Source organism: Psittacula echo (assembly GCF_963264785.1).
Source record: "Psittacula echo genome assembly, chromosome: 24".
Taxonomy (NCBI): domain Eukaryota; kingdom Metazoa; phylum Chordata; class Aves; order Psittaciformes; family Psittacidae; genus Psittacula; species Psittacula echo.
Window position 1 is genome coordinate 5,871,458 of NC_137759.1, and position 17,212 is coordinate 5,888,669.

The following is a 17,212-nucleotide window of genomic DNA, read 5'->3' on the forward strand; positions in this document are numbered from 1 at the left end:
ATGCCAATAGCCCAGCAAGGCTGAATCACCCCAGAGCAATCCAGAACCAAAAGTACTGTGCAGGAAACAAGTTCTTAAGTTCACATCAGGCTGCTCTAAGCATGCAACCAAAGCACCCTGTCCAACATGCAGCGATGCTGCTGTGATACAATTGCTCTCCACCAGACCTGAACAGCCGCAGTGAATGATTCAACTGGGAAGTAATTCCCACTCATGGCATCCTCAGGCCAGCAAAGGCTTTGCATCGAGCTGAGGGTCCAGCTGAGAACCTCGGAGATGAAACAGATTGAAGATGGGGGAGCAATGCCAGTGCTGGTGGAAACACAGCACCTTTCCCACCCTCCAAGCCCCAGCGTGCACCAGCAATCCTCTGACCACCAGCAGCAAAGTGCTCACTCCACAAACAGCTCAGAATCCTCAGTCATTTGCTCTTCAGACCTTTAAAATCCTTCTTCAGTAACGCTTAAGAAGCTCTTGGAGGACACAAACTGCCTGGAGGCCAGGCTGGAGCCCTGCTGCAGGGAGGCTCCGGGGATGCGGAGCTCAGGGCTCGCTCTCAGATCACACACAGGATCACGAAGCATCGCTCCAGCTCAGTGACACCTCCAGCACCTTCCTCTGCTCCCCCCAGACAGCAGGCAGAACCCAGCATGGGCAGGCTGTGCTGATCCACACAGGGCTGCAAGATCCCAGCGCCGGCCAACTATCCCAGATGGGATTTTGGGATCTGAGCAAAGGGAATAGGCCGTGCTGGTGTACGAAGGCAGCACAAGTTCTCACATAAGCAGCTGATGTACTCGCCTGCCCAGTGACCACAGGTTTAACCAAGAATCTCTTCCCAAACCATGCAGCAAACTCCTCACGTTCTCTCTTTGGTGTCATTCCTCTGTTTGGTGTGGTCATAACAGCACAAAGCCTGCAAGGCCCTGCCACTCCTCCCACCGTGCTAGGCAGAGGTAAAAAGACAGGTACTTTCCTACACTGTCACCTAGAAAGATGTCATCACCCAAGTGTGCTCCCAGCTTCCAAGTGGCACGTTTCGGCTTTCCAGGCAGATTGTTAATATTTAACACTCTGGCATCTGGGACAGCAAGAAATCAGTAAAGTGGAAACCAATGCTGAAGTAAGGGCTGCAAGAGCTCCAGGAGAGTGGCACAAGAATGATTCCTTCTTCTGGAAACTACTGGAGGTCAGTTATGCCTGGTTTTCCTCAGAGCCCTCCTGCTCTTTTGTCACCCAGCTCTCACAAAGAATCTCCTTTCCACAAAGAATCTCCCAAAATCTGCTCTTCCAAGCGAGCTGAGATCAAGTCCCACGACGCAGCACGGGGAGGGAGCTGATGGACCACTCAGCTGCTCTCTAAACTGCAGAGACATCGATTTGATGGATGGGTCACTCGGTGGATAAAGAACTGGCTGGACGGCTGCATGCAAAGAGTCAATGGCTCAATGTTCAGTTGGAGATCAAGAACGAGAGGTGTTCCTCAGGGATCGGTGTTCGGAACAATCCTGTTCAACATCTTTGTCGGCGACATGGACAGTGGGACTGAGTGTGCCAACAGACAGCTTCTGCATTGCTGTTGTCAGAGCATCTGTCCCAGCTGCACACAACTCCTATTAGGTGCTGGATTTAAGAGCATATAATCCCAGACTGGTTTGGGTTGGAAAGGACCCTAAGATCATCCAGTTCCAACCCCCTGCCATGGGCAGGGACACCTCACACTAAACCATGAACCCAAAGACTCAGTCCAGCCTGGCCTTGAACACTGCCAGGGATGGAGCATTCACCACTTCTCTGGGCACCCTGTGCCAGAGCCTCACCACCCTCACAGTAAAGAACTTCTTCCTTACATCCAACCCGACCTTTGAAACCCAAACCCATCACCACAAAGCACCATCCTCCCCCAGAGCCATCAGCTCTGCACTTACCTGAGGAGAGTCACCATTTTTTGGTAAGAAGTCCATGGGGTCCACAGATGCATAGTTTGTATCCAAGAATTGGGGTCTGCTGATGGAATTCATATAAAAATCGTGATGGGAATTAAAATATTGCCTGGAAGGAAATGGGAAAAGCAGTTATTTCCTGGCAGTCCTGAGTATCTCTCAGGTTGCTTCAGACTCCATCATCACTGGTGAAGCTGCAGCTGTGGGATGACCCATAGTAACTGAATAGATAAGAACGGTCTGCAGGACTAAATAATATCTCAGTCTGACAACAAAGCAGAATTGAAGCCACTACACGAGGAGAAGCATTGAGTGCCACAGAGACATCACACCCCAACACCAGTTTGGGCCATAAAAGCGAAAGAGCCGTGGAGAGGAACCCCCCTCCCATGCCCCGATGGAGGTTTGCCGCTCTCAGAGTCAGAAGTGGAGGGGTTATGGACACGCAGCCCCAGATAGCACCACAGAAGCGATTGTACCCCTGTACAAAGCCAGATCTCTGCGAGCTGAGGAGTGAGTAAAGCAAAGGTCTTCCCAATGCTCCCTGATGGGCCAGGCACATGCCCCAGCACCGGCTGCTTCCCGGCAGAGAGGGGCAGAGCTTCAGAAGAGCAGGCGATTCCCTTCCTGGTGCCAGCAGCAGCAGCCTCTGGCTCTTGGGCCCGTTGTCTGGTTTTGCTCTCGCAGTCACCAGCTCTTTCCCTTCCTGCAGGAGCACGGAATGTGCTTTGTAATCTTTCCCGTCAGGGCCATGCCCTCGCGGCGCTTGGGCAATCGCCACCCAACATGTCTGCAGGCTGGAGCCACCGACACGCTTCCCACTCGGGAATGCCAGAGCACAGACCCCACAGCACGGAGCTGCCCCGGCACCGAGGGAAGCAAGCACCAAGATTTAGGAGGAAAGGCTCCCTGGAGCAGAGCTGGACATGGACGCGCTGCCATGGAGCAGGTGAAGTGCTGTGTGTGGCTGGCAGCTCACGGACACACCACAGTTAACATGGGTTTATGTGCAAACACTGTCCTCTCGCTCCACCAAACACATTCTTCCTGCTTTTTCCACTGTTACAGATAATGCCCTCAACACAGAACAGCTCCTTCTTCCCTTTGCCTTTCTCCCTCCTCCCTTTTCCTTTTCCCCTCCTTTTCAGCACTGCCACAGTTTCACCCACTGCAGTCTGGCACAGGCAGGGCTGGATTTAACTGCCCCGGCAGCCCAGCACTGACCCACGGCTCCTCATCCATTCAGCCAAACGAAAACCCATGCTGAAATCAAAGCATTCACACCCAGGGGAAGGTTTGTTGCAAACGCTGTGGTCCCACCATGGCTCCTGCAGGAGGATGGAGCTCACCCAGCGCTGATGAACTATCCAGGGAAGGGGAAAACTATTTTTACCGGAAGAGCAAACGCTGCCTCCGATTTCAGCAGCACCTCGTGGTCTGGCCAAGAGCCAGTTAAGGTAACGGGAAGGAGCCCAAGCCAGCCCCAGCCTGTGAAATGACCAGCTCTGCTCTGTTATTTTGCTTCCCCTCATCTTGGGTTTGGAATTGGTGAGGCTGGGATGTGTTTTCTCCCTGCAGCCTGAAGAAAGAGCCAATAACAACTCAGTGCCCTGCTTTGAGATCCTCTTAGGAAAGGGCACGTTTGCCAAAGTCCTTTTAGTGCCTTTGGTGCTGTGCTTTACCTCCCTTTGAAGAACTTAAAGAGATTGAATTAAACTGCAAAGCTCACACTAGAGTGTCTTTGTACAGAAATCGGTCATTCCCTTCAGTTTTCCTGAAACTCATGGCTTCCAACAGCAGGACCTGGAGGAACACGCTGTGGACAGGCTCTGACAGGGATCCACATCTTGGAAGTGAGCAATGCAACACACGTCCCTCCAGGAGCTGGGTCTCCATCCCATGGTAGGGTGCTGCCCCATGGGCTTCAGACTTGCTGCTCCTCCCCACACCCAGTGTTCTGGGGCCACGCTGCAACTGCACTGGGGACCTCCTGCGGGCATTTTGACCAGGCTTTATGCTCTGTTGTAGCTCTGATTGTCTCCCTTCAGAGCCACGAACACCGCATCTCAGGCCAGAAGATCAGAGACGAGCTGGGGGGTTCACAGGCTGTCTCAGCACCAGTTTTCTCCTCCACCAACAGACCAAGTTCTCCAAGCCTACTTTCCTACTGTAGCGAGCAGTGCTCCACACCTATGTGGAGAAGTGGAAAAGGGCACAAAAAGGGCAAGAAAAGGGGGTTGTGTGCTTTGGAAACGGAGGTTTTGAGAATTACCTTTTGGTGGACGCATGACACCAGCTCCACCAGCACAACTGGACTGACCCTGAAGCAAGGAATGCTGTGAGGAAGCCCAGCTCTTCAGGGATAACTGCCTGCCCTCAGCAAGGTTTAATACACTTGACATTTTCCAGGTTAAATGTGAAGCAGAGGCGAGCTTTGGTACCTCTTAAAGAAATTCACTAGCATGGAATTTAACTACTGGATAGGAACAGGAAAAACCTGCTTCAGGACAAAGCTGTTGCTATGAGAATAAGCCATGTCCAAACACAGCCGCTTCCAAATGAGATTTCTCTGCAAGGATTGAAGAGAAACAGGCACTAACCCCAACGCCATCTGCTCTTTCCTGGTTTCCACATTGCACTGTAATGCCAGCTCCCTTTAAAATCCCAGTTTTCACTGCTTCCATCGCTTTCAGGATTCGTACCTGTAATGCCCTAACCCTAAAGAAGTTTCAGCTGCAATTTTCAGATACAAAAGGACAGACTTTCATTGTTCTGTGATCGGGAGAGAGGGAAAACTTCACCTGAAAGGTGATTTTTACCATTACCAGGATATGAAAAACAGGAAGCCAGAGGTGCAGCCCTGCCTAAATCATTCTCTCGCAAACAATTACTACAATAAGCCTCATTTCCAAATGTAACTCTAGCAAAGTCAACAAGCTGACGTCTGTGTGGAGCACGGGCATGTCTTTGCAGGATCAAGGCTATCGCGTTTCCAGCAGCGCTAAGGAGGAGGAAAAGTGAGGGGGCAAAACCAGAACAAACGGTCAAAGCAAAAACCCAACACAATAGACAAACACAATCCAATCCTGTGGTTCAATACAGCAAACCAGAAATCGTGTTAGAGCTCTCCCGAGGATTCACCAAGTGTAATTTACAGGAATCACGCTCAAAAAGTACAACCTCTTCCAATCAGAGGCAGCTCGGAGCAGAGATGCTGAACTTAGCTGAGAACTCCTCTGCAGTGCTCACTCTGGGGAGTACCTGGCAGGGCAAAGCTGCGCTCAGCACCTATGGGACAGCTTCTGGGCTACCTCCTGGCAGGAACGGCCCTGTTCCATCCGCCCCATCCTTGCCAGCTCATACTGCAAGGAGAACTAACAGAGACAAAGCACATCCCATCCCTCTGAATGGAGAAGCCAGCAGGAGCATGGACACTCACGAGGATGGGTCTCTGCTTTTCCAGAGAGATGCTAAAATCCCTGTAGGAAGGAAGGTAAACTGAACCCTCAAGCACCCGGAAGCCAGTTATTAGCTCGGGATATCAAGTTCTGTTTCTTTTATTTTTCCTCCCTCCCACCTCTGACCTAAATAAAAACACATCCTGTATATCTGTGCCACTCCCTGTATTCAGAGAGAGCAAAGCAGCCATGGATCAGCCTTCAAACCTTCTTCCCAACAACCAGCACCTCCTAGTCCCAAGAGAGTTCCAACCCAAGTCACTCAATGGTGGCACAAGGATGCTTCATGTTGTCCCAAACGTCTCCTGCCACATCCTGCCTTCTGAGCCAGGATGGAGGTTCATTAGAAAGGGGGAGAAGAAAGAACAATGTTTATTGTTACACAAAGATCTCTCAAAAATGCTATTTTGGGCACAGAATCTAGAAAAGCTTTTGCACTGAATCTAGAACACACTTGGCTGGTGTCCTTCCCATCAGATAGGGCCACTGTGACGAGGCAGAGGTTATGAAACCCACCACAACTGCACTTTGCAGCACTGCACTGTACACTAGGCAGAGGTCAAGCCCAACTTCTCACATGGCCCATAGTCACCACCTCACACCTTGTGGGAAGAGGTTATCAGTGAAGAACATCAGTTACAACCAGAGGAAGAAGTCACGGCTCTCATGACTGCTGCATTGTGTGGTTGGGGTTGTGTGTGTTTTTGATTAGTATTTGGTCAGCTTCCACTCACCTACACAGCAAAAGATCTCAGCTTCACTTTAGCCCTAAGCCTGCCCTTGGTACCAGTAACATCTTCTTCCTGCCTGCACCATCTCTATACAGCTTGAGATGGATCTGCTATGCTGGACTGAGCTAACAGGGTGGTTTTTAGACCTTCATCAGTGTCACAAACTCAGGCTGAGCCAAGGCTGTTCCTCCCGTAGAGCAGTCTCCAAGTTCACCAGAAAACAAAGGGTTTATCTTCTGTTGTTGTTAAAAAAAAAAGGCTGTTTGCTGCTTTTTCCAAGATGTAGCAGTTTATGAAACACCACAAGATCAGTGGGTGATGCAATTATTTCCCCATCAGTTAGTGAAATAGAGTAAACAAGGAAAGCAGCAAAGAAACAGTTGAATCACGGGGTGTGCAAGGGCAGAATGATACAAAGAGCAGCACTCACTGGTTTTCACTGGGGAACGATGAGGCTGGGAAAGAGGCAGGGTAGCAGCTACTCAACGACTCGGCAGCCAGCATGGAGGTCTGAAAGGAGAAACCAGAACAGTCAGGGCAGCAGAGGGGTACCACGATATCTGCACCCAGATCCAGGGCCAGGCTCCTCACTTCTCTCCCTTGGTGCCTTCCAGAAGCAAGGGGGGGCTCTTCATCTCTCCCAGTAGAGAAACCAAGTGCTACACCTCAAGCTTTCAGCTTCTGAACCCCCTTTCTACCGCCGGCCCCAGAAGGGCAGCAGGGTCAGTGCCCTCCCCAGCCCCTCCACCTCAGCCTCTGCAGAATGAGACCAACCCATTAACTGGAAATTGGCACAGAAACACCCAAACATCCTCTTTGTGTCTTCTCACCTCCCTAAGCAGCCTCCAACGTTACCGGGAAGCTTTTAGCTCTGCACACACCAATACAATCACGGAATGAACACAGTATCTTATTACTCAGCTGCTGATCAGTTTTTATCTGTCCTTTCTTGTGTCCAAAGCAGTGATACCTCATGCTTGCAGCAACATGAAACAGGCCTCTTGTTTTAACCTCTCTATTCCTATAGGACAAACTCAAGAGTTAAAACCAGAAAACTGCAGGAACATGTAAGCTACTTTAGGACAGAGGTTTGCTTCTTGCTCTGTTGAGAACAAATGCACCAGGGATAAATCTTGTTTTAGCAGCTGGACCAGGACTAATACAGCCCTATTCATCTCTGCCACCCCCAGAGAGGCACAGCTGGACCCAGCAATAGATTTAGCAAGTCACAGAGATGAGCTGGGGTAGGAACAAAGTTTGTAATTCTGCCTAACTCTTCAGGCCCTTCCCAAGGAGCCTGGTACCTACCAGCATTTACAGAGGCATTGTTTTAATCACAGCCTCGTCTTTCTCCTCCCACCTGGAAGGCAGCAGACAGCCGTCACCTCAGCCCTCCAGCAGGCCCGACTGATACCCCATGCCCCTGGAGAGCTGCCCAGACAGGCTGGTAAACAGCTCCCATAGCACACCCAGGATCACAGGATCACAGAATGGTTTGGGTTGGAAAGGACCCTAAGATCATCCAGTTCCAACTCCTGCCACGGGCAGGGATACCTCACACTAGACCATGTTGCCCAAGGCTCTGTCCAATCTGGCCTTGGACACTGCCAGGGATGGAGCATTCACCACTTCTCTGGGCACCCTGTGCCAGCGCCTCAGCACCCTCACAGTAAAGAACTTCTGCCTAAGATCTAACCTGAGCTTCCCCTGTTCCAGTTCGAACCCATCACCCCTTGTCCTATCACTACAATCCCTAATGAAGAGTTCCTCTCCAGCATCCTTGTAGCGCCCTTCAGACACTGGAAGCTGCTCCAAGCTCTCCATGCAGCTTCTCTTCTCCAGGCTGAACAGCCCCAATGTTCTCAGCCTGGCTCCATAGCGGAGGTGCTCCAAACCCTGACCATCCTCATGGCCTCCTCTGGACTTGCTCCAACAGCTCCATGCCCTTCTTAAGCTGAGGACACCAGACCCACACACAGTGCTGCAAGTGGGGTCTCACAAGAGCAGAGCAGAGGGGCAGGATCCCCTCCTTCCATGTCCCTGCTGCTGACACCCCAAAACTGCCTGTGTACCCCCTACACGGGGCCTCACCTCCATGGCGAGATGCGGGGGGAGGCCGGGCGTGCAGAGGAGTCTGTGCCCTGGCTGCTGGTGCTGGTGCAGTGGGTAGTTCTTCCCCCCATCCATGGCAGGGGGTGCTGAGGGCATCAGCCTGCGTCCTGCTGCATGAAGTCCTCCGGGCAGGTGGAACAGGCTGTGGAATGGTGGGAGGTTCTTTATCTGTGCTCTTCACCCTGCACCATGTCCTAAGGTGGAAAAGAAACACACATTTAAGTGTTATGAAAGGGGAAGAGGGAAAAAGAACAACAGTTGTAAGAGCAAACAGAGCCAAGAGATCAGTAACCAGGCACCAGCCTGTGAAATGCTGCTGCCCCTTTAGAAAAGAGGGGGTTTTCCTGGGAAAAGGAGTTCTCAAACATCACCACACCTGGAACTGAGTCAGACCTGAACTCAAACACACCTCTCCTCTTCCTAGGACACTGCGGCAGCCTGGCTTTGTAACACACACACACACACACACACACGTGGCTTTCACTGTGAGGAACGGTCTGGGCTCACACACAAAGATCCTGCACTTCTGTGCAAGCTCCTGGCCAGCACCTCCCTCAAACTGCTGGGTCTCAGGAAACATCATTCCAGGGAGCACGAGGGAATCTCCTGCGGGTCCGGGTTTGCTCCCGGCTCCCATCCTGCTGCACTTTGGTGTCCCCTTGGTTTCACAGCGGATGAGACTTCAGAACCGTGTTTGCTGAAGCAAGAGCATTGTCCTGGCAGGGATTAACCTCACACCCAGAGCAAGTTCTCAGTCAAAAACACCAACCTGAGTTCTAACTCTTTAATCATTTCTCTTCACTACATTCTCCGTAACTCAAATGGACATGGCTTTCCAATCGGATTTAATGGATTAGAGAGATTCTAAAAGCAACCTACACAACCAGAGCAGCAAGAGAAAAGCATCCGGGATGGCTTTACTTGCCTTGGACCTTTCTTTGCCCTTCCTCTACCTCTTATGGCCCCATCTGCAGCCCCAAGTGCATGAAACTGCTCGATCCATCCTCACGGAGCAGGCAAACTGAAGCTGAGCTCTAAACCACAGCAGCTTTGATCATTTCCACGCTGCCATTTGCTGCAAGCGGTGTTTTTGAAAAGCCATTTCTGAGTCAGAGCCCCTTTAAAAAGAAGTGACCTTTCCGTGGACAAAATGATCTCTGCATTGCTAATGGAAAGCGAAATTCAAGTGACTCTTTCTTTCGGTCTTTCTCTGGTGGCAGGGGCCATGCCAGGGCTGCGCTCCGAGCCACAGGGGAACAGCAACAGCCCTGGGTGAGAGGCTGACACCGATCCCGATCCCATGCTGAGGAATTACCAGGCAAATCCCTTGTGTTCCAGGGAGACCCCGGTGGAAGAGCAGAGCCCGGTGCCTTCGCTGCCTCTGCTCCTCTTGCCCTGCGGGTGCACGACTGCCTTCACAAGCCACATCCAGATGGCTGAAGCAGCATTCCCCATGTGTTGTAGTGGGAGGGGGTCACTTGATGTGAGCTCCCCAGCCCGTGCTGGGTTAGGGCTGCCCCAGGAGCAGAGGCCAGCAGTGGGGCTCACAGCCCTGTGTGCTCAGTCAGGCTCTGCCTCCTCTCGCTGCCCAACAGGCTGCAGAAACACAACTCTAAAGGGAGACCAAGTGACAGAGGTGCCTTTAGGTGTCAGCTTCTTTGCCAGGAAAGCACAACGGCACATCACCTGCAGAGAACAAGGCCTATACACCAGCAGAAGGAACACCAAATAGATCACTACACCACAAAAGCCTGAGACCATCTTAATTCCTAACAGAACAAATAACCTTCACAAAGGCCTGGGACCACCTAGACCCTTTTCATTGGCTTGAGTTCACCAGACATTTACTGCAGTCTCATTCTTTACAAGCAGAAGTGTTTCTTTTTACTACACCATAAAATCCACACTCAGCCTTTATAGTCCATAAGCCCAGGAGCAAAAAACCAGCTCAAACCACTTAGCCAGCACCCCAGCATCCCAACTAATATTGTCATGCTGGCCTCAGGCCTCCCGATTTATTGGCCAAGTGTTAGCACCAGGGTTCCCAAATGCAGCCTGTCAACCACTTGTAGTCTTGAAGCCTCATTAGAAGCTGCTTTATCACAGCCTTCCTTGGCTGCCGTCAGCTCACAGCACAACTCTGGCCCCACTCACATGTGAATGAAGCATTGATGCTCAGGTCCTGTTGTCTAAGCAAAACCCGCTCCATATCCCACCTCCTGAAGATAAAGGACTGGGATGAATTCCATCCAGCAGCCCAGAGTTCTCATCCCACCTACCAAGCGGCTCCGGGCTCTGAAGACAGTAAATGAAGATACTAAAATGTTTGAGGACTTCTTCCTCCCAAGCCACATGATTTATTGCAACAGAACTCCCAAAGAGGGATGCACAGATGCAGGCCTTGACCTCGAGCCCCTTCTGAAGAAATGCAGTAAAAAGCTTCACCAGACAGAAGTGAAACAAGCTGTGCGTCAGCGTGATGCCCACCCCGCACCCTGCGGATGCTCTGCTCTCCTCTCCAGGCTTTGTGGCTTTGTCCTTCAGGTTCTTCTGATGCACAGACCCTTTAATGCACAAGCACCACAGCACAGCTGATGGCCACCACGAGCTGCCAGGAACCGGCTGCCTGTACAAGGTCCTTGTGAGTTCCAACACCCGCAGTCGTGCCCCACCAGCGTTCACAAGGAACCACAACAGTGTGAGTACAAACAGGAAATGAGAAGGCTGGAATACTCCATCACGGGGGGAGGGATCTAGCTGGGGGGTTCCACATTACACCCAAGGCATCAATAACAAGAGGCACCAAGACTTCACTCTCCATCCTTCTCCCTTCCATCTGCTATCCCGATACTGAGGATGCTGAAGGCGCATCTTCCGACCCAAGAGCAGCACCAGAGATGTGGCAGCCGAGCACACAGTGGATGTCATCAAACTCAACCTCCTTCACCTAAAAAAAGCTTCAGTTCTGTAAAACCAGGTCAAAGGAGGTGATCCTGCCCCTCCACTCTGCTCTTGTGAGACCTCACTTGGAGCATTGTGTGCAGTTTTGGTGTCCTCAACATAAAAAGGACATGGAGCTGTTGGAACAAGTCCAGAGGAGGGCACGAGGATGATCAGGGACTGGAGCACCTCCCGTATGAAGATAGGCTGAGAAAGTTGGGGCTGTTCAGCCTGGAGAAGAGAAGGCTGCGTGGAGACCTCAGAGCAGCCTTCCAGTATCTGAAGGGGGCCTACAGGGATGCTGGGGATGGACTCTTCATTAGGGACTGTAGTGACAGGACAAGGGGTAACGGGTTCAAACTGAAACAGGGGAAGTTTAGATTGGATCTAAGGAAGAAATTCTCTACTGTGAGGGTGGTGAGGCACTGGAATGGGTTGCCCAGGGAAGCTGTGAGTGCTCCATCCTTGGCAGTGTTCAAGGCCAGGTTGGATGAGGTTTAGTGTGAGGTGTCCCTGCCCATGGCAGGGGGGTTGGAACTGGATGATCTTAAGGTCCTTTCCAACCCTTACTATTCTATGATTCTATGACCCAGCATGCAGGAAGCCAGCAGGTACAAGAGGCTCTGGGATGAGGGAGTGTGGAGCAGCTCTCGCTGTAGGCTCACACTCTGGTAAGAGGGGCTTGCTGTCTGGCTTGCTCCAGACAACCTGACCCCAAGCACAGGACAATACCCATCACAAGGACAGGAGTACATGCTCATCTTCCCATCCTCCAGGCTGCCACATCATGGAAAGCCATGAAAATCCCATTTCCACATCCCATCCTGTCGCTGGAGCAATAAAACATGATAAACACAAAGGCCTGGGGTTTGCAAGAGCACCCTCAGAGCAAACTCCTCTGAAGCACTTCACCTCTTCTGCCAAATACACCCCAACAAAACAACAGGTCCCACTGTCACAGCAAAGCAGAGCTCCCCAGCTGGAGATAATCGCTGCTGTAGGGGAATGCAAGTGGCCCACCAGGACCTTTTAATGTCTTTTTAGTGTATTAAGGTGCTACCAGCAAGGAACGTGACATGGGAGCACTGGAAACTCCAAGGGCAGCAGTGAAGAACACTGTAATCACCGACAGCAAACCAGGACACAACACCAACACGAACCCGGTGCACGTCACATCCCGAGAGCACAGGAAACAGTTGGAGTGCTGGGAGGTACCAAACACTGACAAGGAATGTCCAAAGCTTCCCGAATGGATTAAGCTTCAAAATAGAACTGCCAAGTAATGAGGCATCCCTAAGGACCAGCAAAGTGATCTCCGGACTCGGAGCACTGGCACTCAAGGAATGATTGCAGGAGCCTGACAAAACCACTGGAATCACTCCATGTTTAACAATGAAGCTGGCTCCCTGCACAGCCTGATAAAGCCCCGTGAGCAGTTTGAACGTTGAATTCTTCTGATTAAGCTGTAGGAGCAGTTTCAATATTAGTAAGGTTGCTTCAAGGTTTGCTATTGAGCCCCGGCAGTAAGGGGCAGCTTCAGTCTGCAATTCCTGTGGAATTCATCCTGCCCAGAGGTTATGGAGCACAAAACCTCTTTAACAGCTTGAGCTTTTGAGGAGTTCCATCAGAGCAGCACTGCAGCAGCCAGGCTCAGGTGGGAAGACAATGAACTGCTCTGCAATAAGCAAGATGCCAGAGCTGGAAGTTCACGGGTACCTGCAAGTGAAGAGAGGTGAAACCAGCCCATGGCACAGTGCAAACACTTCCTCCTGCTGCGGGTCAGCCTTTGTTAAAGGGAGACAGGCAGGAAACCACAGGCATGCACGGAGCAGGAGCTAAACCTGCTCATCGGGAACTACCACGTGCTCCATAATGACAAGAAGACCTCAGAAATCTGATCTGGTTCCTTCTCCTGCTGCAGATTAATCCCCCTCACACACACACATCCATGGGTCAGAATGGGAGCCCCAAGCCTCACGCCCTGACCTGGCTCCATCCATCCACCCATTCAGGCACTGCCACGGGTGAGCCGTGACTCACAGGAGCAGCTCCTGGGAGGAATTCTTTACAGCACAATCAATACGTAACTGCCCAAAGAAACGGGAACCTCCTCCTGCGGAACTCTCAAAAGCCATTTCACATCTTGAGCACCAAGTTCCTCTTTCATGTTTCTCCTTGCCATATTTTTGGACAGTTTAGACCAAACAATGTGTTTTGCCTTGAGGAATGAGAAGGGAAGGCTTCAAAGCCAAGCCCGGCAGTGACTCACTCCAAGAAACAGGAAAACCAAGGGAGAGAAGCTGGGATCTACCCTCCTGCTGCAGCCACAGCCCCCTCGCAGAGCTACCACGAGGCTCCATCGTCCTTGGAACAGGGACTGGCAGACAGAGGCCAGTATCCGAGTACGGAAGTCCAACACGACCAGAAGTGTCAGATCTTTTGCCTGCAGAGAAGTCAGAACAGGAATGGAAATACCTCGGGTTCTGTTCTCTCCACTGTTTGCAGCTGAGCTCTTTTTCATGAGGCAAAGCCAGTCCTTTGCAGAGCAAACCCAGGTACAGCTCTGCTTGTTCGTGAATCTGAACCACCACTGGAAAAGCAATTCCACTCACAAAGGCAGAAAGAGAACACCCCTGTGGGTCACTCCCTCAATGCTATTCTTAAGCAAAAGACTGGTGCATTTCTATTTGAAAGCCAAAGAATCCAAAGCTTGTTCCTTACAAGAGCTGTCTTAGAAGACACTTACACTGACTGCATGCTTTTACCTCAGTTGAAATGCTGAAAGGAAGAAGTCTCCAACCCTGCATATTAGGAAGCATGGCAAAAAGTGGGCCTGAGGTAGGCAACTTCCAAGCAACACTAGAAGGAGTTACAGAGAAGAGGGGAGTGAAAAACCCTAACGTTTGGCACAGGAAGAACACAGCTCAGCCCAGTTACAAAGGACAGCAGCAATCAATAAGCTACTTATTATCTGTGATGGAAACAAATCACTCCAGGGCATCCTAACGCGAGCCCTTTAAGCCACCTTGATCCCCTGGATGCTTTTGGCAAGGAAGAACATGCACTGGGAGTATGGCACAGAGCAAGCGGTGAGCACACAGGCACAGAGACAGAACCGGGACAAACCCTGCTGCTCACCCGGGCTACACAAGTCACATAGTACAGAACCAGTGCGAATTAGACAGATCAGCTGCTGGAATCCGTCAGTCTGTAAGCAAAGGGAAGGACTGAGAGCACTCCAAACCTTCTTGCCACATCTATGCAAGATACATGGCGGTGTAGGCAAAAGGGAGAACTTTGGAGAGCCCTCTGCTGACAGTGGTGTTGCTAGAGAAGGAAGAGCTTTACCCTTCAAGCAGCACTTGCTCCTCCGCATGTGAAGCTCAGAGCACACAGGGGAGAATAAATTACAGTCAACGACAACTTTTGGGAGGGCAAAGCCCTGTTGACAAGAAATAGGAACTGTCCCACAGAGGGAACAAGCTTAATCTGGAGTCTTGTTGCTGGCATCCGCCCCAGTGTGCCATTCCCTACATTTGCAGGGATTAATCTGAGGCAATTAAGCAGCCCAGCAGCTTTAGCAACACCAGAAAGGTTCGTTAATCTGTCCACTCATATGAGTTGGCTGAAATCCTCCACAGATACTTCTCTTTCAAGGCTGCACAATTAAAGCCAGTTGCTGATGCTACCTGCAGCACTGAGCTCGCAAGTGTTCGTGGTCTCTCCTGCATCCCTGGGCAGAGACGTTAGGTCCCTGCTTCACCCAGCATCTGCTTCCCTGGGATCATGAGCACACAAACACACATTGGCCAGCCTTCAGGCACACTTCCTCTGTGGGAGAAGCAAGTATTCACCTCTTTCATAGCTACACGGCTACAGACCTTGACTGCACAACCTAAAAACACTGAAGAGTTTTAAGTTTTACGCTTAAAAAACAACATTTTCAGTGAATATAAAACTTCTAATTAAGCCTAGAGGGCTTTCCTGAGAGATCCAGCCTCTCGACTGAACATCACAGGGCAACATTCAGCGACTACACAGTCAGCTCTTTATTAGTGCCACTAGTCAGAAAGCTTTAAACCTGTGTCAGCAGCCTTGTCACAGCCCCTCCGTTTCAGGGTTCTATAACTTACCCATTGAAAAGGCCCCATTCAGGCAGGAAACACCCTCAACCACACCATGTGCTCACGGCTTGAAACCAAAACAACAACAAATTCCTGTCCACGTACACCCCAGTGGGATTAAAACCCATGGTGGAGGCACTGGAAGCTCCTCAGTGAGCAGACACAGCCTGACCCATGGCTGGCATGTGACAAAACACAACGCTTGGTCCCGCTGGGTTTGTTCCAAAGGGAGGAACACTGCTCCAGGAGAAGCCTGGTCAAGGATGGGGCTGGAAGACTCTGGGAAAGGTAAAACCTGGGAGGAAGCAGTGCTGATGTACCCCCATCAGGCAGGGAGAGCTGGGTGCTTCAGGTGACACGGAGGTGATCTGTGGGAGACAACAGCACTGCCAGCGTCCTTCAGGCACCCCAATCTGCAGCAGTAATAACACACCAAGGGGAAAAACCCTTCCAGGCTTCTGGATCCCAGCACGGAACCTGCAGAACTCGCCCTTCCGAAGCCCATCTCGTTGCCATTGTAGTCACAGTTCTCCTGCCGATATTTACGGCTACTTCTCCTAAATCTTGTGTTAGTGTTTAATTACATGAAGGGCGCCGGAGCCAAGAGGCCGTTAGAGTGAGCTCTGGGTTTCGGAGGCTCTTAATTGAGTCATTAAAGCTCCACCACAACACGCAGAACTTGGCAGCGAGGCGCTGGCCCGCGGTGCATTTCTGCTGGCGGCTTCTCCGCTCCCATTTAGAAGCGGCTGAATCAGAACCGTGGCCTCGGCCACGCCGGCGGTGCCCGGGCAGGGTCCGGCCAAGCAGAGCCCCAAGAACTTGGTCCTTGCTCGGCAGCGGGGATGCGGAGCAGAGGAACCGGCCCCGCTGCGGCCGCAGCCGCTTCCCTTCTCCAGCGCTGTGGAAAGCCGCTGCCGGCACAAACCCGCTCCCGAGGCCGCACCCGGCGATCCCCGGCTCCGCCGGGGGCCGCCGCCAGAGACACGCGTGAGGCACCGCGAGGGACCCAGCACTCGCTGCCCCCACCGCGGCCTCTCCTCGACGGCACCGGGACCGGGAGCCGCGCTCCCCCCGCCTCAGGACCCCTCAAGCCCCGGCCCGGCCGCGGGGCCCGGCGCTCTCTGCCCGCTGAGGGGAGCGGCGCGGGGGGAACCGAGCCCTCCGCCCGGCGCAGCCCCGCGGCTCGGCCCTTACCTGCGTCCGGGGGGCTCGGGCTCAGGCTCCTGCCCGGCGGCCGCCTCCTCTCCGCACCTCTTCCGCGTTCCGCGCGGCCATCTTGGGGGACACGGACGGAAGTGAGGGAGGAACCGGGGGAGACCCGGGGCTGGGCCAAAGGCAGCTCCTCCCCGCGGAACCGGGGCTGGAGCTCCCCGAGAGCCGGGAAGGGGCACACGGGAACCGCGTGGGCCCCGCGGGCAGCTCAAGGCGGGGAGAATCACGGCTCTGGCACCGCCATTGCTCGTGTGGGGGCCGTGCCCAGGATAAGGACACGAAAGCACCGGACGGGTCTGGTTTTACCTGGGCATCCCTACGGCGGCGGCAGGAGCTTTCCTGGGGTGGGATCGAGCCCCGGGCAGACGGAGCCGCCTTTATCTGCTCGGCATTTCGAAGCGGGGCTCTTACCGGACGCAGCACGGAGGGACCTTGACCGGGGAGGGCCGTGACACCGCGGCCGGAGCGGGGCAAACTCCTGCTCCGGGTCACCGGGCAGCGGTGCCCGGGTCTGGTCCCTGCGGGGTCCTCACCCGCCGGTTCCCGCTGGGATAGTTCATTTTCTTCCCGGTGGCTGTGCTTGGATGTGGTGGGAGCAGCGCTGGTATCCCGGGGCGCACAAGGAGCTGGGAGGGACGCAAAGGGATCCCTTGGGGTATTCCAGACTATAGGATGTGGTGCTCAGCAAGCTG

The 17,212-nt window shown here is 52.6% G+C and overlaps 1 protein-coding gene across 7 annotated transcripts in view; it reads right to left on the minus strand.

Moving 5' to 3' along the window:
• SBNO2 (strawberry notch homolog 2) overlaps window positions 1-16,588 on the minus strand; it is a 48,014-nt gene extending 31,426 nt beyond the window's left edge. For all 7 annotated transcript variants that reach the window (XR_013958482.1, XR_013958483.1, XM_080634255.1 and 4 more), the window contains exons 1-4: window positions 16,503-16,588; window positions 8,224-8,438; window positions 6,563-6,642; window positions 1,929-2,052 (exon numbers count right to left, since the gene is read on the minus strand). Coding sequence is in view for 5 of the 7 variants with exons in the window: in XM_080634255.1 (XP_080490381.1) it covers window positions 1,929-2,052; window positions 6,563-6,642; window positions 8,224-8,340 (321 nt within the window). In the remaining 2 variants the exon portion in view is untranslated. The remainder of the gene's footprint in view (window positions 1-1,928; window positions 2,053-6,562; window positions 6,643-8,223; window positions 8,439-16,502) is intronic.
• Window positions 16,589-17,212: the final 624 nt, after the last annotated feature.